The following is a 27906-nucleotide window of genomic DNA, read 5'->3' as shown; positions in this document are numbered from 1 at the left end:
TACATCAGTATTGATAATAAAATATTATTATAATTTTTTATTATTGACAAATGAAACAAGGTAATGTAAATAATAAAAGATATATTACTAAAATAATTTTTAAATTTTTAGAATCAAACAACCTCTAATAATAAATTTTAACAAATAGATAAATATGAAAATTTATCATTTCACTATATCTGCAGTGGAAAATAGTCCTCTGGCCTTTTAGAGTATCACTGGAAAGCAAAATCAAATGAGTATGGATAAAGTGGTACAGTCCTTTGGCCTTTGGGAGTGTCACTAAACCTTGGGTGGGAAATAGTCCTTTGGCCTTTCAGAGTATCACTAGAAAGCAAAATCTAATAAGTATAAATAAGCTGGTACAGTCCTTCGTCCTATTAGAGAATCACTGAACTTTCGGTGGGAAATAGACCTTTGGCCTTTTAGGGTATCATTAGAAAGCAAAATCGAATGAAAATAAATAAGGTGGTACAGTCCTTTGGTTTGGCCTTTTAGAGTAGGCCAAACGACTATTTCCCAACCAAGGTTTGTTGTTTTCTTAAAAATCCCCCCTTTAATTATAGAAACACCAAACACCCATTCATGACCGGTTAGATTTAACCAAACCCTAATGTCTGAAAATTTTATCTCTTTTTGCCCCCCTAAACTTTAAAAACTAAAATTTTCTCCCAGTTTAAATTTTAAAAAATAGCAGTTTCACCCTAGGGTTTGATTTTGAAATCTCCGGCGACCGTTTCGGCTCCATTATTGACAGCCTCTCTCTCCCAAAGCAACCTCTCCTTCCGACGAATGTTTTCCTCCCATTTGAAGGATCGATCGGCGTCGACTTGGCCTTGGGAGACGAAGAATTTCGTAGACGAAGTTCTTCGTCTCCCCAGACGAAGCCGACGCCGTCGTCTTCCCAGAGGTCTTCTTCTGGGAAGACGATCTTCTTCCCAGACGAAGAACTTCGTCTTCCCCGACGAAGTTCTTCGTCTCCCAAGGCCAAGTCGACGCCGATCGATCCTCCAAATGAGAGGAAAACATTCGTCGGAAGGAGAGGCTGCTTCGGGAGGGAGAGGCCGTCGGCAATGGAGTCGGAACGGTCATCGGAGATTTCAAAACCAAACCCTAGGGTGAAACTGCCATCTTTTAAAACTTAGGCTGGGGGAAAATTTTAGTTTTTAAAGTTTAGGGGGGCAAAATTAGATTCTATTTTAGTTTATTTTTAATATTATAGCAAAAATAACGATTTTACCCCTACCACCGTTAGGGTTTGATTAAATCTAACAGACCATGAGTGGGTGTTTGGTGTTTCCATAGTTAAAGGGGGGATTTTTGAGAAAACATCAAACCTTGGGTGGGAAATAGTCGTTTGGCCTTTAGAGTATCACTAGAAAGCAAAATTTGTCATTGCACTTTTTATAATCATTTTTATCTTAAACAAAATAAATAATATAAACAGTTTTAAATTATCTATACTTTGAGTAAAATTGTCTAATGTGAAAGTAGGAATATGAATTTGAAAAACGTAAGAAAAAAAGAGCATTTGATAAATTTGTTATTTGTATTAACACCCAATACTAGAAAAAACGATATGAAGAGTCAAAATCAATTGACTCTACTTTTCTACCATTTATAAATTCGAAAATTACCAAATAGAGAAAACATGATAGAAATAGCTAGTGTTAAGCTATAGAAAATCACACTATAAATCAACTTTTGAAAACTACGCCATTGAACAATGATCAGTGAATACAGTTCTAGTTAACAATAATTTTACGTGACATATCAAATAGTCAAAGCTTAAAAAAGACTAACCGCCTTCTTAAAATCTTATAACGGTATAATCGAAACCTTATACACTACAACCTTAACCATAACTTGACACTAATGGGTAGTTTCTTATCATCATGGAATTAATCTCTTAAAACTTAATAACAAATGATAAAACACACTTATGTTACCAACTGTTTTGGAAACCATGTTGCATTGTTGCTTGTAATTATTACAATTATTCAAATGTGATCTCTCACAATAAATATAAAAAATTAGTAGAGGACCGGGGGCTAATCAAAGGTAAGGTCAAATAAAGAAAAGATAAAGTAACTCTTGTCATTATTTTATAATACATTTTATTTAGATTAATAGTAACACCGTAAATATACACCTCATAAAACTTTTTGTCCAAACCATGTAAAAACCACTTATGTTGATTTTTTATATTTCTATTTTTCATATTCGTACATTTGAATCTCATTGATTTGATGTATCTATTATTGGTGTAAATTCTCATAAATACAATTTGACGTAAGAAGAAGGCCACCTATTATAAGTTCTCTCATTTTTCAAGCATAATCTCTCTCATATGCCACTTATCTACATTTTCAATGACATCCTAAGGAAAAGAAATTATCCTATCTATGGTTATTGTCAATCATGTTGAAGATAAATGTCATAACCATAGTTCATCACCTTCACTAATCTTGGAGGATCACTGACCTCTATGACTGGGAGTAATGGTAGAATTAGCTAGATTGATCGGTGCTATCCAACATTTCATACAATGTATCAACAATGCTACCCTAATAGTATCAACACAGACACAAGTTCTCCCTTAAACAACTAATGAGAGGTTATATGTCTTTCGAACAGACTCTCGATATATCTTCTTTGAGAGAAAAAATGACAAGAAGTCTTTGTGCATGAGAGGTTTGTCCCTTGCCAATATACAAAGTATAACTCATGCAATGAAAATGTTATATCTTGTCACAACATTAACACTCATGGTGCATAATTGAATTTACCAAATGATGATGTTAACCCATGGCTTATAGTTTTTAACTCATGTCATTATGGGGTTAATCATCAATGTGTAAAACATGTCACACGTTCATTCAGGTAACTTCTAATGTGTTATAAATAACTCATGCCAAGGTGATGTCAATAAGCAGGACACAAACCTACACCACAATGGAGATACTCAAACCGCATAGATCCTGATCCAGGCATCTTTATCTGTATTTATACCGATCACATTATGTTACCTTCAACACCTACCAGGGGGAAGTTTACAAAGCCCACAGTATGATCATAACCAGTGATTAACAAGTAATCATTCAAACCAACACTCTTTCCCGCCTTACAACACCAAAAATTCTGATGAACATTCTAAATTCAATCAACCTCAAACCTTTACCTGCAAAACCTCTTTTGAACTCTCTTCGTTCTTCACTTCACACACGCTCTCTCTCTCCTCACCGAGAAAAACCCATCAACTGGAACACAACCCACACTTTTGTTCTCCAAAGCCCACTTCTTTCTTTGCTAGAAAACTGCAAATCTCTTTCCCAGTTGAAGCAAATCCAAGCCCAAATGACCGTCTCTGGCTTAATCTCTGATAGGATTGCTTTAAGTCGCCTTGTTGCCTTCTCTGCGATCTCAGAGTCAAAGAATCTCGATTATTGCTCTAAGATTATGTTCAATACACAAAATCCTAATTCGTTTTCTTGGAATGTAGCAATCAGAGGGTGCGTGGAGAGTGAAACGATGAGAAAAGGTGTTATTCTGTATAAGAAAATGTTGAGAAATGGTGGGTCTAGACCTGATAATTATACTTACCCTTTGTTATTTAAGGCCTGTGCTAGTTTAGGGTTTAAATTCTTGGGTCTTCAGATTTTGGGGCATGTTTTGAAGATGGGTTTTGATGTTGATGTCTATGTGCATAATGCTTTGATTCATATGTTGGTGTCTTGTGGAGAGCTGGGGTTGGCACGTAAGGTATTTGATGAAGGTTGCGTAAGAGATTTAGTTTCTTGGAATTCTTTGATTAATGGGTATGTTAGGAGTGGATTTTTGTGTGAAGCAATAAGGCTTTTTCGAGAAATGGAATGCGAGGGGGTTAAGCCGGATGAGGTGACGATGATTGGAGTGGTTTCTTCATGTGCTCAATTGGAGGATTTGAATCTTGGGAAAGAATTTCATAAATGTATTGAGGAAAGTGGGTTGAGTTTAACCGTTCCGCTTGCTAATGCTGTTATGGATATGTATGTGAAGTGCGGGAAATTAGAGGCAGCTGAAGCAATATTTGATAATATGACGAAGAAAACGATTGTGTCATGGACTACTATGATTGTGGGATATGCCAAATTTGGATTTTTGGATGTGGCTAGGAAGATTTTTTATGACATGCCACAGAAGGATACTGTACCATGGAATGCCATAATTGGAGGCTATGTTCAGGCCAAGCGTGGCAAGGAGGCTTTGGCTTTTTTTCATGAAATGCAAGCTAGCAATGTAAAACCTGATGAGGTGACAATGGTTCATTGCCTATCTGCTTGCTCGCAGCTTGGCGCACTTGATGTTGGAATATGGATTCACCATTTTATTAAAAAACAAAATTTTTATTTGAACGTTGCATTAGGAACTGCGTTAGTTGACATGTATGCAAAGTGTGGGAATATATCAAAGGCTCTCCAGGTTTTTCATGAGATGCCAGAAAGAAATTCTTTGACTTGGACAGCCATTATTGGAGGTTTAGCCCTTCATGGGAATGCAAATGATGCCATATCTTACTTCTCGGGGATGATTGATGTTGGCTTGATGCCAGATGAGATAACCTTTCTTGGGGTTTTATCAGCTTGTTGTCATGGGGGTTTGGTTGCCGAGGGTCGTAAGTTTTTCACCCAAATGAAATCCAAGTTCAACCTGTGCCCTCAGCTTAAACACTACTCTTGCATGGTGGATCTTTTAGGTAGAGCTGGACTATTAGAAGAAGCTGAGCAGCTTATCAGAAGCATGCCAATGAAAGCAGATGCTGTGGTGTGGGGTGCATTATTTTTTTCCTGTCGAATGCATGGAAATGTTTTGCTGGGGCAAACAGCAGCTTCAAAGCTTCTTGAGTTGGATCCTCATGATAGTGGAATTTATGTCTTGCTTGCTAACATGTATGGGGATGCCAATATGTGGGAGGAGGCTGGGAAAGTACGTAAAATGATGAAAGAGAGACATGTAGAGAAGACTCCTGGTTGTAGCTCAATAGAGGTTAATGGCATTGTCTATGAGTTTATTGTTAGAGATAAGTCTCACCCTGAATCTGAACATATTTATGACTGTTTACTTCAGCTTACAAAACAATTGGAGTCTGTTGGATTAGATGTTCCTGCCTATGGAGATGACTTTCTCTTGGGCTTTGAGCTTGAAAATCAATGGTCTACAATGCATCAAATAAACTCGATGCATACCTGCAACATCCCTTAACACAGTCTTGCCAAGAATAATATCATCTGTCACTTAACTCCATTTCCTGTGTGCGAAGCTCCCCAGTAAAGTCATTTCAAACCTGGCCAGCTTTGCAATTGATCTGTTATGGTTGGACTATCAGCTCCTGTCAAAGTTGGTTACTTCAATTTTGATCTTAAACCTTGTTGCGGCCCAAGGGGAGATTTGTAAATCTTGCTCATAACATAATCAACATGAAGACGTTAATCCTGGTGAAGGGAAACAGAGCAACATGGTGCCATTCTCATGCTGGTTCTTTTTATGCTATTTACAGGAAAAAATCATTGTCTTCATTGTGTTCTTCTCTTTCTATTTATCATGTGCTAATTATCATCTGGATTTTCGAGGCCTTATCACTTGACAAGATTGGCCAATCTAAAAAAAGGTCAAGATCTCTGGCAAGGAGCTGGAAATGGTTTTATTTCAGAACTTAAAAAATCAGAGTTGTCAATTGTGTTGTTTCCATTCCTTAATCTAAAATTTTCTTACTAAGCTGGGATTCATCTGGCAGATGGAAGGCTGTCTAGAAGAGTTTGAGGAGACAATTAGACAGCTTGTTTGCTGTCTTTGAAAATATCCCAGTCAATGTCTCTTTGCTGATCAGCTTGACCGCATTCAATGTTTCACACGTAAACACTTATCCTATTTTGCAGCGTTCTGCTAGAATGTGAAAATATCTCAGTCAGGTTAGTTGTTAGTGGCTTTGATTATTACTTATTTTGTATTTGCATTAATTTCAAAACAAAGATGTGATTTGTTCAACTATCATCTATATATATTTTTATTACCATTTTGTTAAAAAAAAAAATTTTTTTTGCTAAGAAGTCTCATATATTAGTTTCAGTAGGAGGCACAATACTTTCTGAAATGTTTCTAAGAACATATGATTTATGTACTACAATAATAGAAGGCCAGTTACATACAGCACCAAAAGATCTAAAGTAGCAAGTGATGTTTTGCTTTAGGTGTTGATTCACACAACATGACTCCAAAGTTCTAGACGTGTTCAATAAACGAGACACACTTTGGAATGTGCAGTCCAAAACAGACAATATATTACTTGCCATCCACTTTTCCTGGAAATGTTTGGGTAAGCTTCCTTTTTTAAACCAGGCCAGTAAGATGACACTATAATCTACAAGTTGGTGGATACTGTTCGAACAAGTTTGAAGCCTGACCCGGTATTGTTAACTTCTCTTATTTGTTTGTTTGAAAAATGGAATTGTGGGGGTTGGTTTATCTTAATTCATAACAAATGCAAAGTATCCTGACTCTCCCCATCTAGTAATCAGAAGCAGTAGGTAACAAAAACTAAAGGAAGAAAGAAATGCTGTAAGTTTTGGATTAAGCTACTGCAGGATTAGCCGCAAAACTGAGTGTACTTGTGGAAAAAGAAAAAGAATAAGAAATTGCAGAGACAAAAAGGAATGTGGGGAGTGATGATTTGTCTTGGCTTGCACGCTAAATTATGTTTGAAATGATTGTCATTGAGCATTCTTCATGTCCATATTCATGGTTATTGATGGTGTGTGTGGCTTTGGCTTTGCTTCTTTGTAAAATTGTCACCACATCGCTGACAGGCTCTGGCCTTTTTCGAGTGAGAGCAGTGATTGCTTCAGCCATGGCGTTGGCACATCAACATCATTTATGGGGATGCCGTAACATTTTCTTACGTGGGTCTACTTTCTCTTCTGTAATTTTATTTATAATAATGATGACAGTCCCCTCTTCTTCATTGTATTTTGTTTGGATTCTTTTTATGATTTTTGTCCTACATGACTCATTTTTTATTGTGTTCATAATATGCATGAGATTGGAATCCTAAAACCCATATGCAAACTCTCAAATTCATCACATTAATTTATGTTTAATCTTCATTCAATGTACGTTATTTCAATTTCTCCCATAGAAGTTTTGCTTATATATACAAAAATTCTCAAAAAAACCCATATGCAAACTCTCAAATTCATCACATTACAGGGTTTTGATTCAATACTCAAAAAATGCATGTCATTATTCTTGAACAATTTATCCAAGACCATCTTGGGCATCCTTCACTTGAATTTTGTTATTATTTTAAACTAAGATTACTAATACTAATGATATATAGTAATTAATAATGTTGTTTAAGCCTAAGATATGATTACAAAGCCAACTAATCCCAGATATTTTTTTGCTTTTATCTTTAATGAAATGAGTTTGTTGTTGTAGTAGATTGAAAATCAACCAACTTCAACTGACACCCAACTTCCCTTTGGATGGTTTTGATGATGCCTTTTCCAACTATTTCACTCATTTTTCTCACCACAGCCCCAACAACTTGTATCATTTGGCCCCATTTTCCCTCTTTTTTCTTCTCTAACTTTCTACCTTTCCATAATTTTGTTGAGCTTTGGTGCCCATTGTTGCTCTGCTCTGCTCTCACTTTTACACCTATTAACGTTTCATTTGTCCTTTGAATTATCAAAACTGATCTATAAAGGGCTAAAAGATTTGATATCTTTTTATTAACAATATGTTTGTCTTATTAAATATATAAATAGATATATATTTTATATGTATCATTATATGATTAGATGATTTTAAATTAAAAATAAAATAATATACATATAATATATATTTATTTATATACTTAAAATAAGTACGTATAATGTTACTCTTATTTATACAAATTGAGATAATAATATTTTATTGGTTGATTTTGATGTGAGAAAAAAAATAAACAATTATACTATCCAATTGTAAGCGGTTACCTCGATTTGTATAAATAAATTTATACTCATAATTTTATTCTATATTTTTGGATAATTAATTAATTTAGTAAATTTTTAGATAAAAATAATTAAGTAATTTTTATTTATTTACAAATAAAAATCACATTGGCAAATTACAAGCCACTGAAGTAGCCATTCCCCTTCCGATTCATTTTCATTTTCATTTATTGTAAACCCCATGGTGTGATACAAAATCTTTTTCCTTCCTACTTTTGGTTAACTAACATTTACACCCCCAATTAAAGGTCGTCAAATTTTTTTAAAGGCATAGCGGTGCATCAAAATAACCATGTCTTTTTCCCATGGATCAAACTGCCAGCAGCTAACGAAAGGCAGGGTTTGGTGAACCACCAGGCCGAGTCTTTGAGGTCGTTCAGTCAATTGAATGTAGGCCAAATGACTATTTCCCCCACCCTAAGTTTTATGAAATTATATTTTTACCCTTTATGTTTGATTCCAATATAAATTACTAATTTACTCTTTTTGATGATACACATGTAAATTATCAATTTCTTCGTATTTTTATTAAATTAAAAAATAAACTAATTAAATATTAATTATTTTTCCTTTGGACCTAACTATTTAAATAAGTGGCACTCTTTCTTCGGGGGTGCATTTTCTTCGTAAGTTAATTGTCTAAAGAGTGGTATTGCAAACTATTCTTCTAGTATCGAATTATTGATATGATTTCTTATTATCAATTGATATACGTAATTTTGAGTTTTACGTCAGATAAGATAAGATAATAATAATTAGAATCTAAGGAGACTCTAATATGTTTACTATTGTGTAATAAGAATTAAATAAAATATAATGATAATGAAATAAAATATATATTTTATATGATTTGATTTGACGATCAGAATGCTTATATCTGTAGTTAATGATAGTTGTATATTTATAAGACTTCTAAAATATATACTCTTTTATACGATTTTTGCTCTCACCTTCTCTCTCAGATAATCCTATCTTATTTATAAGATTTCTAAAGGGAAATTAAATTCAAACTAGTTGAATTAGGATTTTGAATGTTGGTGGGATTACCAATGATATACTCCTATTTCAGTTTAAACCAAAAAAGAATATTTGTGTATATTATGAAAATATTTTTCTATATGTTGGTCTTGCTAAGAGAGTAAATATATGTCGAAGATTCATGATAGATTTTTTTTTATTTTTACGTGGGAGTGTAATTGTTATTTTGATTTGAAGAGACTTTTCTTTTTCTCGTCAAATATTAAATCAATAAAACTATGTGTACCTATTTTGGGTACACAAATGTATACACATTTATATGTGTCATCATGTGATTGGATAATTTTGAATTAAGAATAAAACAATAATCAATCATATGATGACACATATGAGTGTGTATACATTTGTGTACCTAAAGTGGGTACACATAGTATTGCTCATATTAAATATGAATTTTCTAATCGTTAGTTGCTCACCGATATAACTTGGATTTATTCACATGTACACTTTAAAGGTAGAATTTTCGCATGCTTCAAATTACAATATAATATCTTAGATCTACCAAACTGGCATTCATTTCACTCTATGAACTTCTTTTTTTATCAAAAATTTAAAATATAAGGTTATATAAATATATTTTAATTTATCAAAATACAAGTTTAAAAGAGATTCAAAAGGAAGCACAAACAAGGTTAGAACTTGAGAATCAAATTATATTTTAGATTGAGCCAAAAGACTTATTCCCACCCAAGGTTTGGTTGAAGGTTAAACTCACACTTATTAATTTTGAAACCCAAGTATTCATTCGTCATCTATTAAGTTTAATAAAATCTGTTAAATCTATGAGTAAAAACGTTATTTAACAAATAATATTAAAAAAATAAAATATTATTTTGTTTTCTCCCTCCAATTTAAAACACCAACAATTTCTCTCACTCAAAAGTTTGAAAAGTTATATTTTTCCTTTAAGGTTTGTAATTTTTTCCTTTGCTTCTCCAGTGATCGAAATTTAACTGTGAATCAACGACACACGAAGACAAAGATGGGATAGATGAAACATGTCGATGGAAAACATCGACAGATGATGAATCTCAAAATCAAAGATGACACTTCGATTTGTTGAATTGCCATTTTTTGTCGAATTAGCTCTGACAGAAGATGAATTACATGATGGAAGCACTTTCATCTCTGAATCTGATCGAATTGTCTACTACCATCATCGATTCAATTCCTTCATTGTTTTGATTTGATGATTCTTCGACCATCGTTCTTTAGGCAGATCACCAGAGGGGGAGAGAGACCAAAGAAGAAGATGGGTAGGAAGCCAAAGTTGGCCAGCGGTGGAGAAGGCTGCCAAAGAAGAAAGGAGAAAAAAAGTAAACATTGAGAGGGAAAAGTGAAGTTTTTAAAATTTGGGGTAGGAGAAAATAGTTAATTTTTTAATTTTATTAGAAGAAAGGAGGTGAAATTTTATTTTATTTTAATATTAAATATCAAATAATAATTTTATCTCTCAAATTAATAAATTTTATTAATTATAACAATTAACAAATAAATATTTGAACTTTCAAATTTTGGTGTATGAGTTTGGAGTTATATAGTAAATCTTTCGGCCTTAAGATTGTTCGAGCAACTCACAAAAGAAAAAAAATGGGGAATAGGTTTGAGGATATGGATAAGGCGAAGGTGGGAGTTGGGGTTAATGCCGAGGGACAGCCAATTTGTGGTTATGGATTTTATATTGAGCAATGAAATGATTATACGACTAATGAATGATGACTCATATTGGTCAATTTTTTCCTTAACTGCAAGTCATCCCCGAAAAAGAAGTTAGCCACACAAACCACAAACACTACTACCACTATTGCCATGTAGAACTTAAGGGACGTCTGAAGTCAATTCTCGTTGTCTGACAAGTTTGATAGAAGAAGGGCAGAAGAGAGTCGAATCGGCAATATGATTTAAGAGTTGCAGATGGATAGTGGTGGAGACAGTATTTAAGGCACATACGTTAGAAGCCAGGAGCGATAGTTAAGCCAAACGTGAGGCCCGTTCCAATTTGAAAAAAAAAAAAACTGGAATCATATGATTTATTTGTGTATTAAAAAAAGTTATGTATAATTTTATTATTAATTTATTATAAATATGTAAAAAATTATGTCATATATTTTAATTACATATAAATTCTAAACGAATTAAATTCAAATTTAAATTAGAGTTAACGTTAACCAATTCAATTATTTGATTCGTAAATTTCAATTTGAATAGGAGATATTTTAATTTTTATAATAAAATGATCGTAGCTCTTTAACATTATTATAAACTTTATGACCGATTATTTTAATTGTTTTTGCTAAAATTACCAACATTTCAATCTAAATTAAGTCATATGCTATTTTAATTTATTAGATAGTACATAAAGCTTAAAATTAAAAAAAAAAACTATAAAACTAAATTTAGGGTAATTTCTTATTTTGTTGAACTTTATGATAAAATAATTTTCAGAGTTTGGTTAGTTGGTAAGCAACCATCGACTTATGATTTTGTAAAAATGTCAAATACAAAATCAGAGAACTTTATTTATGTGTTAATAATATTACATTGGATGGTAATTTTAATAAATCTTTTAATAATATGACATAATATCATGAAGTAAATAACGGGTGGACAAGTAAACTTTTTAAACGTAAAGAATATAAAATGTTGATTTATTAAAATTAAGGTGAAAAAATAAATTCAATCTTACTCTGATATATAAATTAAATTATTTAATAAAATTATATTTATTAACAAAATTGTTATCATTGTTTAAATTGTCTGAGAATCTGCTTTGCTTGATAACCTGATTAATTGATGTCACTAGTCTTTACTTTTAATTTTCCCGGAATATTTCTGTATCCTTCCTTGAGGAAACACGACGCGAGATTCACATTTTCTCCTCCTAATTATCTTGGTATTTCTTCTTCTTCTTCTTCTGTTTTTATTTCTGTTTGTTTCCCGCTAAAATCTCACATTACCGTTCTTTTTTCTTCGTTTCTGTTAATTTCTGTTGTTTTGATGATTTCCGTAGTTTTCTGATGCTGCGGTGAATTTTTGCGTTCGTTTTGAGCGTTTTCGTTTTCCTGCGTTTTCCGGCAAACAAACAGTGACTGTGTTTCTGGATTCTAAAATATTAACTGATTAGCTCAACTAAATCAAAATTGAGTTACTTTTTATGATTTGTGTACTTTCTGATTCTGAGTGTAATTGTTGTGTTCGTTTTGAGCGTTTTCCTTTTCTTTTCCTGCATTTCTCGGCAACCTATGTTTTTGGATACTAAAATGCTAATAGGTTAGCTCAAGTAAATCCAATTTGAGTAACCTTTTTTGTGTTGTGGTTTTATTTAATTTCTCGGGAATCAAACCGAAGACATGTTTGGATTCTGGAATGTAGAGAGCTGAGCCTAACTAAATCAAATTTTAGTATTTTAATTGTTTTCTTTTTCCTTTCTTCTTCTTCTCCTACATTTTCCTTGCATCCAAACTGAAGATATCAAATTGCTTTCTAATTTTATAATGAAGTAATGTCGATGTGGAAGCACTGTTTATGGAGTTGAAACTCCGCTTTGAATTTATTGTTGTTACTAATTTTTCAGGTGAGGAACTTACTCAAGTCTATATCTTGATGCATTAACTTGTGTTTAGAGTGAATCGCAATTCATAAATTCTGTTTCAAGATCAGATTTTTACCGTTGAACAGTACCACAAATGTGTTTGTGATAATTGTAACTGTTGATTTGTTGTTATCTTATGCTCGTGATTGTTGTTATTTTTTGGATTGATTTGATTGACAGATTAGTAGATTAAAAATGAGTTGGAATCCACATGTTGAGGTTCAGTACCGTAACACCAGCTACCCTTACAACAGTGCTGGAAGCTTTATAGAATACTTTGAAGGGCTTACATACGAGCATGTGAATTTCATTTTTGATGGCACTTCACATGTTCAGGTATGTTTTCTGTTATAATCAATGAAATTTGTTCATGACCGAGGTGGCTCGGTTATTAGTATGTTTTATATGATTTTGATGGTTCCTGAGATACAAAATATGCCAATTTGGGGTTGTTAATAGATTTAGGGTGTTTTTTAAGTCGTATCTTTTTATTTTATTTTATTTTCTTAATGTAGATGTGGAGCAAACTTGTGTCCGTACAGATGAATAGTTTTAGCTGTGTAATCCTCTATTTACAGTGATATACCTGTTTGTAGCATGCGGTAAATGAGTATGTGATAGATTTAAAGGTTGTTGCTAAGGTTATATTAATTGTCTGTCTAAGAGAATTTTTTTTTGGTTCCTCTCTTATATGCAGGAAAGTGTTTACCCATTAATGGATACAAGTCTTTACAAGTTTGGGTTATCTGAATCTGAGAGTACTTCATATTACAATTATGGTCATCCTTGTGAGGTCAATTATCATGATCCATGCAGTGATGATCACAGAAGGCCATCAGAGAACACAGTGAATAATGAACAAAATGCAGCTGTAAATACACTAAGGGAAAGGAATAGAGACACTACTACTCGGGAGAGTGTTGAATGTAAGTCGTCAGCTCTGTTGTGGTGTTAATTTCAAAATAGATGTTTATTTTATGAGAATGATGATGAATAGAATATTGTATGGATCAGAGAATGAAAGATGTTGATTGATTGTATTAATCACTGATAGAGGTGGTCCCATGTAATAAAATGTATGTGGAATGAATGAAAGATCAAGAGAATGGGGATCCATTTATGATTCATAACAAGTTAAAGGACACATTCTTATAACAAAACACCATGAAAGATTAGAAAGAAAGGCCAACTAGTAGTCTGTAATTCCCTAATTTCTTTTCTGTGTCATAAACTTGCATCAACTTGCCATTGGAAAAAAGCCTTTCCAGTCAAGGAGGGAAACCTAAATATGTCCATTCCTGACTAATCATGCTTGAAGTGGCATTTTGATAGGCTGGTCACCCTCTGGTTCAGAAATGGAGGAGTATATAAAATCCAATTATTATATGAGGTCTCTCTCTTTTAGGTTATTTTGAAATCCTTAATTCATTAATATTATTGATGATCTTTATTTTCCTTTGAAAAGTTTCACTTGTTAAAGGATTTATCTGGCCAATCCCCTTTCATTGGTGTAATCAAGGCTGTATTAATTTGAGTTTCACTTCAACTGTATTTCCTGTGTTATTTGATTATATCAATTTTGTTTTCAAACAATAATACTTAGTTGGGAGGTGCCAAGTTTCCTCACGTCCCTTCCTTTGCTTCTCAGGTCCATGGAGACATCATAATACACACGATTATCAGGTATGTACCTTGTTAATGCTCCCAAGGCAAGTTACCTGTAGGTGCATGCACTACATTTATGAATAGCCTCAAATCTCTCTTTCTATGTCTCTCTCTCTCTCTCTCTCACACACACACACACACATGCACACGTGAAGTGCTTTTCTTTTATTCTTTTCACTTCATGATAATATTGCTGATATAAACATAGTTGTTGAAGGTGCACCTAACCACTTTCTACAGTTTTGCAAGTTACCTTAGCCGTAAACCTTTTATTTCTCCAGGCCCAAGTACTTATTCATGGTTCATAGTAGATTTCAGTGGTCATAAATTAATATCCTTTTGTCTGTGATTGATGCAGCTTGTTTGGCAAGACAGTATTGATCCTGACAACATGACTTATGAGGTTAGAGCCTAATATTCTCTCTTCTTTGTCCTTTACTAGGCATTTTCTTATTTGCCAATTTTGCATTTCAAGTTTTTCCTTGTGGCCATGTTTAATGCATTACTATTCTGTCCATCCTTGCATCCATGGGTTTATACTGTCTGCCTGTTCAGTTGTCCTAAAGTGAATAATGATGTCTCTTGGTACAGAGAATATCATTTCTTTGAAATAATATTGTTTGCTATAATTTTCCCAACGAATTATGGTTAGAGTTACTCTATTATTTGACTGGATACCTTGGGTTTAATGCTGCCTACTTAATTCACTTAATGTTTCCTTTAAGCTCTATAGTTCATGCTGGTCAGTAGGCCCTGATTGCTGCAGGAAATTGTTGCTTTAACTAATTTGGTCTCTGAATTCTATCCTTTAGATCAATGGCTTCTTTAGATTTTTTTTTAAATCCTTGTGAAATGCTTTAGAAATTAAACAATATGTTTGAATATACACACAAGACACATTATGATGTAATTCTGATGGATGTCAATGAAGATGAATGTTTATGTGAAGCTGAGTTTCCCCAATTTACTTGACAGAACCTCGACTAATTGTCTGGATGAAGGTTAATGTCATTGGCTTTGTGCTCAATGCTCATTATGACCAGAATTAGTATTATGGTGGTTATAGTTCCCATGGAGATATTTGTATCTGTTAAATGATAGAGCAGAGTTGAGAGTTGAAGTTGTGGGTCATGAATTAGATGTGAATGCTCATCTGTGAATCCTGATTTGATCATACAGACGAATGCTTTAATTAATAATGTTAAATAAACTACTCTATATATGGAGTGAAAATCCTCAAGCTTTATTTAGTTTTATCTGGTACCTCTGAAAAGTTGAATATCGAAATGTTAAATTTAGTTTATTACTTTTGGATAATTATTAATGACTAAATCGATTATGATCAGGAATTACTTGAGTTAGGTGAGACTGTGGGGAGTCAAAATCGGGGTCTTTCCCAAGATCTTATAGCATTGCTCCCAATCTCAGAATACAAGTGTGGATTATTTTCTTGGAAGAAATCAAGAAATGAAAGGTACCATATGAGTTCATTCTCTGTGTTTTTTTTTTTTTTCCCTTAAAATCTTAACTGAATTCATTTCTTCTTTAAGTGTTTTTGTAACTGTGTTGCTCAAGGTTCAAGTGTGCAGTTTATCCCATTTTACTTTTGAGTTTATATTAGTTTCTTCAATGCATGGTCTACCACTAGTTTTATTTCTACCAAGACCCAGATCCCTTGGAAGTTAACTGGAACAATTAAGTAAATCTCTGCTATATGTCTGACTTTTTGGGTTATAGGGATAGTTTCTTTTTCATGTTGATAAACAATTAACAAGCTGTGAAATGGATTTGTTATAATTTCAATGCTAAATAGAGTGTTGCTGAAACATGGAGGGAAGCTTGGAGTTGATTTATGCTAGTAAGGGAAGAGCGCTGTATAAATAATTTTGATAGCTTCAAGAAAGTTTTGTGATAATTTGTTACTAGGTGTTGTTAGTTATTGGGAATTTTATGATATTTGATTGGCACATCCAAGATTTTCTCCAAATTCGATGCATAATTCACCATTTTCTGTGATTCTAAGATGAAATGTACTTTGAATGAATGGATCTACTCATTTGCAACCATAACAACATTGTGATCAATTCATTGGTTCAATATTATTAAAAAATTTGATATTTCAAACGTAATAGTAGATAGTCCCACTCTGGCATAACTACTCTATTTGTCTCTATTTCTCTGACAATAACAGACTGGCCTCTTTCATATTTATTTTGTTATTCTTTAAGTGGGTGAAACAAGGGGGGATGATCGAAGTGGTGTTTTTGTAATCCTTGGTTCAGGTGTTGTGAACTTTAGTGTGGCATTAGAGAATTGGAGATACGAGCGCTAAGGGCGAAGTATGCTCAACATTGTTTTTGGTTTATAATATTTAATAACACATTAATCTAATCATACATGCTTTATTTGTGCTGGCCTAAGTATCAAAAGGATGCAGTAGTCTACTTGATTTTCACACATTGAAGCCTTCCAACTCATAATTCATATAAACTATGAGCCTTATCATTATATTGACCAGGCCTTTTCATCCTTTATTTTCTTCACCGGTGAGTCAAACTTGTGAATTTAACTTAGTTGGAAATAGGTGTGTAATTTGCCAGATGGAGTATAAACGAGGTGACATGCGCATCACTCTACCATGCAAGCATGCGTACCATGCTGCTTGTGGGGCCAGGTGGTTGAGCATAAATAAAGTAAGCAAATTGACAATTTTAATCTATTTGTGGAAGGTACATTTTATCTTTATTGTATGAGAAGTGGCTGACTGAATTTATATGGTGTCAGGCTTGCCCTATATGTTACACTGAGGTGTTTGATGATTTGTCAAAACTTTAGGAAATAATCAGCGATGAACATAGAGCAGGTAACCTTAGTATCATTTTCTTATATTTTTCCATCTGGTTATCTTTCCTTCACACAGAGATGCTTGTTCTGTTTTCCCACTAAAAAAAAATTGTCTTAGAATTTGCAATAAATGAAGAAGAGTATCTACTATTGAAAATGGACATGATGTCAGTGAGACCAAAAGATTGTACAGAGTTTTCATGGTTCTTTTCCACTCATCCACTCAATTCTATTTTTGTTCTTAAAACCTTGTAGACTTAGTTCGATTTGACTCAATTTTTTTTTACTTGGTCAAGTGACTGTGAAAGGAAATTTCGTATGCTTATGCAGAGTCGAGGAACAGAACTCAGCATCCTCAGGTCTCACCTTGACTGGGTGTTATGTGATGTTATGTTTATAAAATTTAGATTTTACAGTAACTCATTTTGCCGTCTGCGATATGCTAACCAATAAGTGAAATCCATGCATGTAGATTGTATGAGACATGTGCTAATTAAATTAATATATTCTACATCCCTTATTAAAACTACAAGTCTTCTCACCTGACCAACGCCCGTTTACCTCTGATATTATATTAATAAATACATTTCCTAGAAAATCTTACTCTTGATAATTTATAAAACTTAATTAATCAATCTGTCTCACATTTGTCTCTTCCTATGTTTATCGAGCCAAATTCCATTTATTTATTTTTTTGAGTAATATTATATATATTTACTTTAAATATACAAATAAATATATATTTATGTGTGTTATTATATGATTGAATATTATTTTATTTTTAATTCAAAATCATTCAGTAATGTTCTTATTTGTGTATTTATGTTACGATGGAATTGTATTATTTTCAAAATAACAAGAGCTTAAACTGGTGATTTCATTTGTATCCGATTGCATATTTCATTTGTACCATTTTCTCTAAGCAATGGAAGCTAGTAATTTAAGTTTTTATCACAGTTTAGTTGCTCTCTAATTCTTGATAATTGCTTTAGTTGTCATAAAGTAATTCACACTCTGCTAAAATTGAAAAGTGCTCATATTGAAACATTATTTTCAGTTAGCATAGCTAGCTCTATTATTGTGGCATGATACTGAGAAATTATTTATGATATTTAACTTGAAAATGTGAAATTAGGGACATCACTTCTAGAGCTTTATAATTTTTTACTATATTCTTTTACCCTTAAAAAATTTTTATTTTTTATTCTAAGCATTTGTCTGCTCTTAAAACTAATAGTATAATGCCTTCATATTTGGAAAATTAGTTAGGAAAATGAAATCTGAATGTTTTGGAATCAATAATTTGCCCTTGTGTATCCCAAAAATTAAATATTAAAATTCTAAATCTAATTTAGTATTGTAAAAATTAAGAGTGATCTTAATTTACTTATATATCCCTCCTTGAAGTACTACCCTCAAAAGGAAAGCACTACTAACTTTACTAACATAGCATTAATAACGGAAAATTGAAACTTTCATCAAATCGCTGATGTACCTTTTATCATAAACACAATGGAAATGTCAAAAGATAACTATAACTACATAAATCCAAATATGAAACTCATAATGTGTGTAGTCAAAAGAATATAACCATAAATAATTGAAAACATAAACTCAAACTAACATCAACTAGAAATGACTCATATGCCCTCATGTTATCCTCATGCTAACTGATCTCGCATCACAATTAATATCTTTACATGCTACCTGTAAAACTTATCAATAAGTAGGAGAACTTAGTCCTACATTTCTATAGTTTAATCATTTCATTACATTAACTAGGGTTAGATTCGAACTGAGCCAACTCAAGCTCGAACTCGGTTCGGTCTAGCCCGAAACGAGCCAAGCTCGAGTTTGAACTACTCATCAGATTTTCTAATTAAAATTTTTGATACAAAATGACGTTGTTTTGATAACGAAAAATGAGTCGAGCTTGAGCTTAGCTCGGTCGAGTTTGAAATGAGCTGGTCTTAGCTGAGCTCGGTCAAGCCCGAGCTCGAACTCGAGCCAACTCTATGTGAACCAAGCCGAGCTCGAGCTCAGCTCGGCTCGAATCTAGCCCTAATACTAATTTTTATTCTACCTTAACTTAGTCATTGGATGTACACCTTCAAACTCCTAACTTTGATACCATAGAATTCTTACTTAGTTCTTATAACTTAGCCATCCGAGGAATACCTTTGGTCCTAAAACTTTGATGACTTTCTCTTGATCATCTAAGATGTGATAACTCTCTATATGCAATGCATGTAAAACTAGTGGCAAAGGCATTTACAGAAAAAAATTCTAAAAACAATTTCTTTATGCCATTCTTTCTGGGTTAAAACAAAGATTTGACACCTTGACCATATGAATTGCATAACTATATAATCTTCTTTTCCAACACACAGTATTGGACTATTGTACCATAACTATACCCTAATGCATGTGAACATGTGTGGAGAAAATTTCATGGATACTCCCTTGTAACAACCCTTATAAAAACATATATATATAAATTATCATGAGAAAATGTGTTTTTCTAAGTGTTCTAAAAATTGAACTATGAAATTTGTTCCACACATAATTGTGAATATCATAGGCCCCCATATGACCTATGGAATCAAGTCTTACACATGTATTGTGGATCATTAGTTACCCATGTGTCCTACAAGATAGTTCTAAAACATGGCTACACCCTATTTTGAGAAAACATGTGTAAAACCAGTCTCATGAAAAACTATATTGTGATATGCCCTTATGAAAATTATGTGCATGTGCTTGAACCTCTTAAATCGTATCCTGTTTCACCTTTAATTCATATTACTATCATGTCCAAATTTGTGTGTACACTCATATTGCATGTCTCGGTACTAATGTATACCCTAATGTCTGTGTAAACTATTGAGATAACGCTATGAATGGATGAACATGCAATATGAATGTCCATTCAACTTATATTCTAATGCACGATTGTACATCTTGAGTGAACAGGCGTGCATCCCTTTCTCATCATGAATGGTTTGTCGCTCATAGTCATTCTTAGCTCTGACTTCATGCATGACCATTCATGTCTTCCATACAGTTGGTCATGCCTTGATGTGAATGACTTATTCCCTTGCGTTCATGTTTGTATATTGACTTAGGGGTATAATCATTATTTCACTCTCATGAATGGTCATATACCTTTGTTGCATGATCGTTCACTATGACTAGACCAATGTATCATGGATGCTCATATGCATCCTCCATACAATCGTCCGTCAATTGTTGACATCTTTACTCTAGTCTAGTCAGTGAATGATCTTGCATATCTTATGCATAATTGTTTGTGACATATGGATCATAATTTGTACATTTGTTACAATCATTTTTTACTTTGGGATGATTGTTCATTTGTATTTGGACTGATATTACACAACTGTTTTACCATGTTTTCCATGTCAAACCAACATCCAACTAAATCCTAGTATTTTTAATTCATTCTATATATCAAACAATCACCGAAAACACATCAATATGAATAGATCTATGTTACTAACCATGCTTTAAATTCACCAATCACAATATAAATTGTGAACATGACTTCAACATGTGTCTATCTCATTATCAATCTTAAATGGATCAATTAATACTAAGAAATCATCACCTAATCGTTCTTACACATATCAAGAATAAGAAAGTAAACATACTCACAAATAATCATACATCATGTCTTTCATCTATTCATATACATGATTTCTATCTATTCACACACACACACATAGAGCATCATCTAGGCACAACAAGTTTGGATAATACTGTTTTTTAATATTGTGGGATAATGGTCTAACGAGTTTTATATAATTTTTTTTTCAAAAAATTATAATAGCATAAACAAGCTTGCACCCTTTAAAATTTTCATATGTGTCATGTTATTCATTTATCTTATGTGACACCATATAAATAGGTGTGTACCCTTCATACATAGTTATTTATCAATATAAAATTTCACGTTAAATACTTAGTCACATTTATACTATTCCCATTAACTGAAATGACTCAAATTAACTGAAAAAAGATGGAACCATACTTGTATGTGTTACATTATTATTCTTGAAGAATAAAACATTCCATATGTTCACAATAGATTTTTAATTCAAAAGGGTTTTTGCTTTCTAAAATAACACTATTTCATCTTTTAATAAAATTACGTACACTCAATTTTAATAAATATCCAATTGAAAATTAAGATGATGTGTTATTCTATGAATGAATGTTTTTAAATTAAGAATAAAGTAATATTCAATTACATGACACATGATTATAAATACTTAACTAAATACATGAAAATGGAGATATATATATATATATATATATATATATATATATAGAGAGAGAGAGAGAGAGAGAGAGAGGGTTTTTGTGATATCATAGAACTAATCCTAATACTATCAGTTATTCAACAATGAGAGGGGCTACATGGGATTGGTCGAGCAACTCATGGAATCATTGATTCTTTGTCAATTGATTCACATTAACCATATCGAGATCAGTGCAAAGCTGTCAATTGACAAATGTAGCAAATTTGATTCCAACATTGAAATATATATAACACACCATTTTGATAGCATTATGGGTCTCAATTGGCTAGAAAGCATTGACAATATCAAATTATTAGTTTAATGTGAAGGCTGTCAATTGACAAATGCGTGTATCATGCTAAATATATATACAATAGAGTAACCACCGTGGTCGAGGTGAGCCTCTAAGTGCACGAAGCTTTTGCAGAAATGAATCCATGAATTAATTATAGAGGAGATAAAGTTTAAAAAATGTATACATAAAATAAAAAAAATAAATGAGTGGGATCAATTGTAAAAATATCAATATAAATATAGGGTAGTTAGAATAAAAAACCAAACCAAATTAGTAGAAAAATTTTTATGAGTGAGATCACAAATCAATCAGTGATTCTCTTATGCAATTTTCGTTTTTTCTTCTGCTTCTTTTGTAAAGTATATTTTAAGGTGTGTACGGGATAGTTTGATTCAATTTAAGGGTTTTTAAAAATCAAACTGAAAAAAATTGTTTGAAGATTTTTTAAATTAAACTAAATCATTTTAGATTTCAAACTAAATCAAACCAAATTGAAAAAACATAGTTTATTTTGGTTTGGATTATAATTTAAATCTTATAAAGTCATTTACCTTTAAATATATATTATTTAATAAAATTAATTTAATTATAATTTTTTAAAACATAATATAAACACGTAAAATAAATATGAAATATATATACAATATATATGTAAAGAAAATGACAAAATAAATATAGAGAAAACAAATTGTACACCTACTTGCTTATTAAAATATTATGTTAAATATAGTTATATATGTATTTTAAAAAAATACAGTTAATTGTTTGGTTTAGTTTGAAAATACTTAAACCACAACCCAAACTTAAAAAACGATTTGAAAATTTTTTAACCCAAATCAAACCATTGTTTAAATAAGATAAAGTTAAACTATAATTTTTAAGTAATTTAATTTTATTTTATGATTTAAAAAGAATTATATATACCCATAATATGCGCATAATTTACGCCTATATTTATTATTGCATGTGGATATACCATTTGCTGGCTACACTTAGAAGGCAACTTCGAGGTGATTAATTTAAGTTTTAAGAAGCTAAACCGTGTGGAAGTTACATCAAAGATTCTCTCCCCTTTAGAATGCTGGCAATGTGGTAATAGTTTATGGTACAAGTAGATATACACATGCAGAGACTTTATCTATGAAACTGCACTAGATTGAACGCGATTTTATATTAAATCTTACCAAATATTGTTGTCACCAGTTGACTATTGTTTACAGCATTCGTATTGGGGTTAAACTTTTCGCACCGACTCATCCACATTAGTTGCCCAAATTTCTAAAGATATGTATATAAATATATGTATATTTATATATGTTATTATAACTTTTAATTATATAATGATATATATAAACCCGTATATAAATTTATATTCAAAATAAACATATAAATACTAAACTAAAACATTAAATCCAGGTAAATTATGGGTAAAATTTTTTTAAATAAATATTGTCATAATAAATAATAATAATTTGAATGAATCAGTTAATCATAGTACCTATGGATGATTCTACCCATTTTATTATTTATTTCACCGACACTTCACCAAGCTTTAGACGAACCCATTTTGGTCAAAAAATTATAAAAGATTGACAACTAAAAAAAACATTATGAAATACCAACTTGGAAAATTTTGAGCTTAAGTTTACAGAGATAATGCCCAAATGAACGTGCTTCTATTGTGGTTTATTAATCTGTTTATCTAAACAATTCTGCGTTTGACTTCCTCATGGCATATTATAGACAAAAAAAAGATCGATACCTAGTGGGAATCCACGTCAGTCTCATTCAAACTAAAATTGGAAAGTGTCAATCCAGGCTGTTTTGTTCATTAAAAAAATACATTTGGCGCTGATGATTAGAGAAATCACTATATATTTGTATATATATGCATGTTTATGATCATTCAAGTCTCAAACAATAAGAGTTCAATTGTGCAAATGGGAACTCATGGGCAGAGGGGGCATTGGCCCCATTTGGTTTTTGCTTTGGCCATTCTTTTCATTGCAAACAATGTGTTGGCATATTCTCCTTACATTTATAGCTCGCCCCCACCACCACACCACCAAACGAAGGTTTCCAAACCCCAACCTTACAAGTACAAGTCTCCTCCACCAAAATATATTGAACATCCATCATATTATCACAAATCCCCACCTCCACCACCACACCACCAAACAAAGGTTTCCAAACCCCAACCTTACAAGTCTCCTCCACCAAAACATATTGAAAATCCATCATATTATCACAAATCCCCACCTCCGCCATCTCCTAAACCGCTACATTCCTATGCCTACAAGACTCCACCTCCACCAAAACACATAGGACATCCATCAGACCACCACAAATCACCTCCATACATCTACAAAAAGCCCCCTTCTTTACCAAAACACATTGAACATCCATCATACTATTACAAATCTCCACCACCACCACCTTCATACATTTACAAGTCCCCACCACCACCCCCATACGTCTACAAGTCCCCACCTCCCCCATCTCCTTCACCACCACCCCCATACGTCTACAAGTCCCCACCTCCCCCATCTCCTTCCCCACCACCCCCATACGTCTACAAGTCCCCACCTCCCCCATCTCCTTCCCCACCACCCCCATACATCTACAAGTCCCCACCTCCCCCATCTCCTTCACCACCACCCCCATACGTCTACAAGTCCCCACCTCCCCCATCTCCTTCCCCACCACCCCCATACGTCTACAAGTCCCCACCTCCACCATCTCCTTCACCACCACCCCCATACCTCTACAAGTCCCCACCTCCCCCATACCTCTACAAATCCCCACCTCCCCCATCTCCTTCACCACCACCCTCATACGTCTACAAGTCCCCACCTCCACCATCTCTTTCACCACTACCCTCATACGTCTACAAGTCCCCACCTCTGTCATCACCTACACCACCATCCCCATACATTTATAAGTCTCCACCCCCATACATGTATAGGTCTCCCCTACCACAATCTCTTTCACCACCACCCTCATATGTCTATAAGTCTCCACCTCCACCATCTCCTTTAGCACCACCCTCATACTTCTACAAGTCCCCACCTCCACCATCTCCTTCACCACCACCCCCATATGTTTACAAGTCCCCACCTCCGCCATCTCTTTCACCACCACCCCCATACGTTTACAAGTCCCCACCTCTGTCATCACTTTCACCACCATCCCCATACATTTATAAGTCTCCACCCTCATACATGTATAAGTCTCCCCCACCACCATCCCCATATGTGTACAAGTCTCCACCTCAACCTTCTCCTTCACCACCACCTCTATACGTCTACAAGTCCCCACCTCTACCATGCCTTTCACCACCACACCTATACGTCTACAAGTCCCCACCTCCACCGTCTCCTTCACAACCACCTCCATACGTGTACAAGTCTCCACCACCACCATCTCTTTCACCACCACCTCCATATGTCTACAAGTCTCCCCCTCCGCCATCTCTTTCACCACCACCCCCATATGTCTATAAATCCCCACCTCCGCCATCTCCTTCACCATCACCCTCATACCTCTATAAATCCCCACCTCCGCCATCTCTTTCACCACCATCCCCATATCTCTACAAGTCCCCACCTCTACCATCTCCTTCACCACCACCCCCATACGTGCATAAGTCTCCCCCACCACCATCTCCTTTACCACCACCCCCATATGTCTACAAGTCTCCCTCTCCACCCTCTTCTTCACCACCACCCCTGTACATATACAAGTCCCCACCTCCACCATCTCCTTCACCACCACCCCCATACGTCTACAGGTCCCCACCTCCACCATCTCCTTCACCACCACCCCCATACATCTACAAGTCCCCACCTCTACCATCTCATTTACCACCACCTTCATACGTCTATAAGTCCCCACCTCCGCCATCACCTTCACTACCATCCCCATACATTTATAAGTCCCCACCTCCGCCATCTCCTTCCCCACCACCCCTATATGTCTACAAATCCCCACCTCCCCCATCTCCTTCACCACCACCCCCATACGTCTATAAGTCCCCACCTCCACCATCTCCTTCACCACCTTCTTCATACATCTACAAATCCCCTCCATCACCAATTAAGAAAGTTGTACCATGGTATCCAAGGTACACCTATAAATCACCCCCACCTCCAACAGGCTACTAAGCTGACATCAACTTCTTGAAGTTATTACAAGAATAACTTTTTTTTTAAATGTTGTGTATGATTTTTAATGACATTGTTTTTTGAATAAGAAGAGTTTAAATTCCAAATTCATTTGTAATAAGCACACTTATTGTATTGAAATTATTGTAATCAATAAAGTTTCTGAGATTTCATAATTGTTGTTTGTTCCTTAGAAGCATGTTTAACTCTTCAAGTCAATTCTCATTCTATTTGTGGAACAGATGAAGCTTACTTCCCTTTAAACATTTATATGGTAATTTTATAAAATTTATCTACCATATTATAGTTCTAAAGTTATAGATAGATTTTGCTGAAATTCAATTTTATATATTTATAGTTATTATCAATAAAATGCAAGGCTTTTTTAACATGATTGTATAATACAAAATTAGTCATATCTGACATGTCGTAAAAAAATTCTAGTTTCTTTATGTTATTTATTTTCGTTTTCCAAACTTATTTTTTAATAAACTAATTGTTTAATTAATCATTTCATATAATAAATTTAATATGAAAATCTATATAATATGAAATATTAAATCAATTTCTTTCTTTTCATGCAGAGAATCAAACACGGTTTTTAAGTGATTTCTCAATTTATGATATCTTAATCAAACTAAATTTCAATCAATTAAACTTTAAATTCGATATAATATATTTAGTTCAGAATGGCTTATAGACTGAAATATTAATATTGGGCATCTATAGCTTTGCTATATTTATCACAAATTTCAAAACCCTTAACCGAACTGCGCGTTTATTGAAAATTCTACATAAGCAATTTTATGAAATTAGCAATAAAATATGTTTCTATTTTCCTTTTTAACGCAGACGATCATTTATTTAACAAACTTCATTCTAATTTTTTTCTGTTTTTGATGAGAAATTGAAAAACAGATAATAATTAGGGGGGTTTGGTTTAAAATAATATTTTATTACTAAAATAAAAAAATTATCTTGAAAATAGATTATTTAAAATATTATTAGGTTAAAATAATTACTATGTTTGATAAAATTTGATAGGAATAAACAATTATTATTTTAATTAAAAGTAATAAAAGAATACTAGTAAATTATTTTACTTAAATGTTCTTAAATATAATTATTTTTAAATATTTTTATATTATTTATTATATTAATTAAAAAAAATTTATATTTATCTCAAAAAATTAATAAATAATAATATAATCATAATAAAATCAAGATTCTCTTAATAATTTTTTAATAACTAAGGTGAAGGTAATAATCAGATTACCACCTATATTACCTATCATGTCAGTATTAGTAATAAAAAATTATCATAATATTTTATTACTGATAAATTAAATAAAATAATATAAATAATGAAAGATAGATCACTAAAATAATTTTTAAACCTCTAAAACTAAACCCTCTTTTAAAGTGAGTAGGTTAGTGGACAATAAATAATTAAAATATGTCAGCATTTAATATTTCATTAAGAAACAAGACTCAAACGTATCGACGCGAGCTTCAAAATTGTTCATAAATTATTTGATTAAATAATTAGTTAGCCTTAATTCTTTGACTTCTACCCAAGGTTTACTCCATTATCAAATTGACATTTGCAACTTGTTAAAAATTTAAATACTCACTCAATAAGTAACTATTGTTAAAAATTTAAATACTCATTTAATAAATAACTATTAATGTTAATAAAATTCGTTAATTTTAAAGACGTAATTATTATTTAATCTGTTATATTAAAATAAAATAAAATTTTATCTTATTTCTTACGAAGGTTTTAAAAATTAATAATTTTTCCTCAAACTTAAGTTTTAAAATTTATATATTTCTCCTGTTAAGGTTAACTCAAAAAGTAACACATTATTTATGATGAAATTCGCTTCAATTGCCTTTTTTGAGACTAACAACAGATAACTTAACACTCTCTGTCACTCATGACGATAGATTG

At 32.9% G+C, this 27906-nt stretch overlaps 3 protein-coding genes across 12 annotated transcripts; all 3 read left to right on the top strand.

Moving 5' to 3' along the window:
• Window positions 1–2930: 2930 nt before the first annotated feature.
• Window positions 2931–7095, top strand: LOC123201290 (pentatricopeptide repeat-containing protein At2g22410, mitochondrial). Of its 3 annotated transcripts, XM_044616746.1 has the most exons (4): window positions 2931–5025; window positions 5107–5514; window positions 5610–5948; window positions 6228–7095. In XM_044616746.1, exons 1-2 carry the CDS (start codon window positions 3145–3147, stop codon window positions 5239–5241), a joined length of 2016 nt encoding a protein of 671 aa, XP_044472681.1. In that variant the 5' UTR covers window positions 2931–3144; the 3' UTR covers window positions 5242–5514; window positions 5610–5948; window positions 6228–7095. The 3 variants fall into 3 exon arrangements, with proteins under 3 accessions (XP_044472681.1, XP_044472672.1, XP_044472664.1); XM_044616737.1 differs by having other exon boundaries at window positions 2932–5514; window positions 5774–5948; XM_044616729.1 differs by having other exon boundaries at window positions 2932–5514.
• Window positions 7096–11822: 4727 nt separating this feature from the next.
• LOC123204386 (E3 ubiquitin-protein ligase BIG BROTHER-like) lies at window positions 11823–17702 on the top strand. 8 transcript variants are annotated; one of them, XM_044621012.1, is made up of 9 exons: window positions 11823–11964; window positions 12844–12999; window positions 13361–13589; window positions 14312–14346; window positions 14687–14731; window positions 15675–15802; window positions 16913–17021; window positions 17113–17191; window positions 17503–17702. In XM_044621012.1, exons 2-8 carry the CDS (start codon window positions 12859–12861, stop codon window positions 17161–17163), a joined length of 738 nt encoding a protein of 245 aa, XP_044476947.1. In that variant the 5' UTR covers window positions 11823–11964; window positions 12844–12858; the 3' UTR covers window positions 17164–17191; window positions 17503–17702. The 8 variants fall into 8 exon arrangements, 7 of the variants coding, with proteins under 7 accessions (XP_044476947.1, XP_044476945.1, XP_044476953.1 ...); XM_044621010.1 differs by adding an exon at window positions 12572–12645 and having other exon boundaries at window positions 17113–17591; XR_006499536.1 differs by having other exon boundaries at window positions 16929–17021.
• Window positions 17703–23729: 6027 nt separating this feature from the next.
• LOC123208586 (extensin-2-like) lies at window positions 23730–25952 on the top strand. Its single transcript, XM_044626121.1, has one exon. It carries the CDS (start codon window positions 23730–23732, stop codon window positions 25950–25952), a length of 2223 nt encoding a protein of 740 aa, XP_044482056.1.
• The last annotated feature ends 1954 nt before the right edge of the window (window positions 25953–27906 follow it).

This window comes from Mangifera indica, chromosome 2 (genome assembly GCF_011075055.1).
Source record: "Mangifera indica cultivar Alphonso chromosome 2, CATAS_Mindica_2.1, whole genome shotgun sequence".
Lineage (NCBI taxonomy): Eukaryota > Viridiplantae > Streptophyta > Magnoliopsida > Sapindales > Anacardiaceae > Mangifera > Mangifera indica.
Note: the sequence above shows the minus strand (reverse complement) of the source record. Positions and strands in the feature narration are given on the sequence as shown.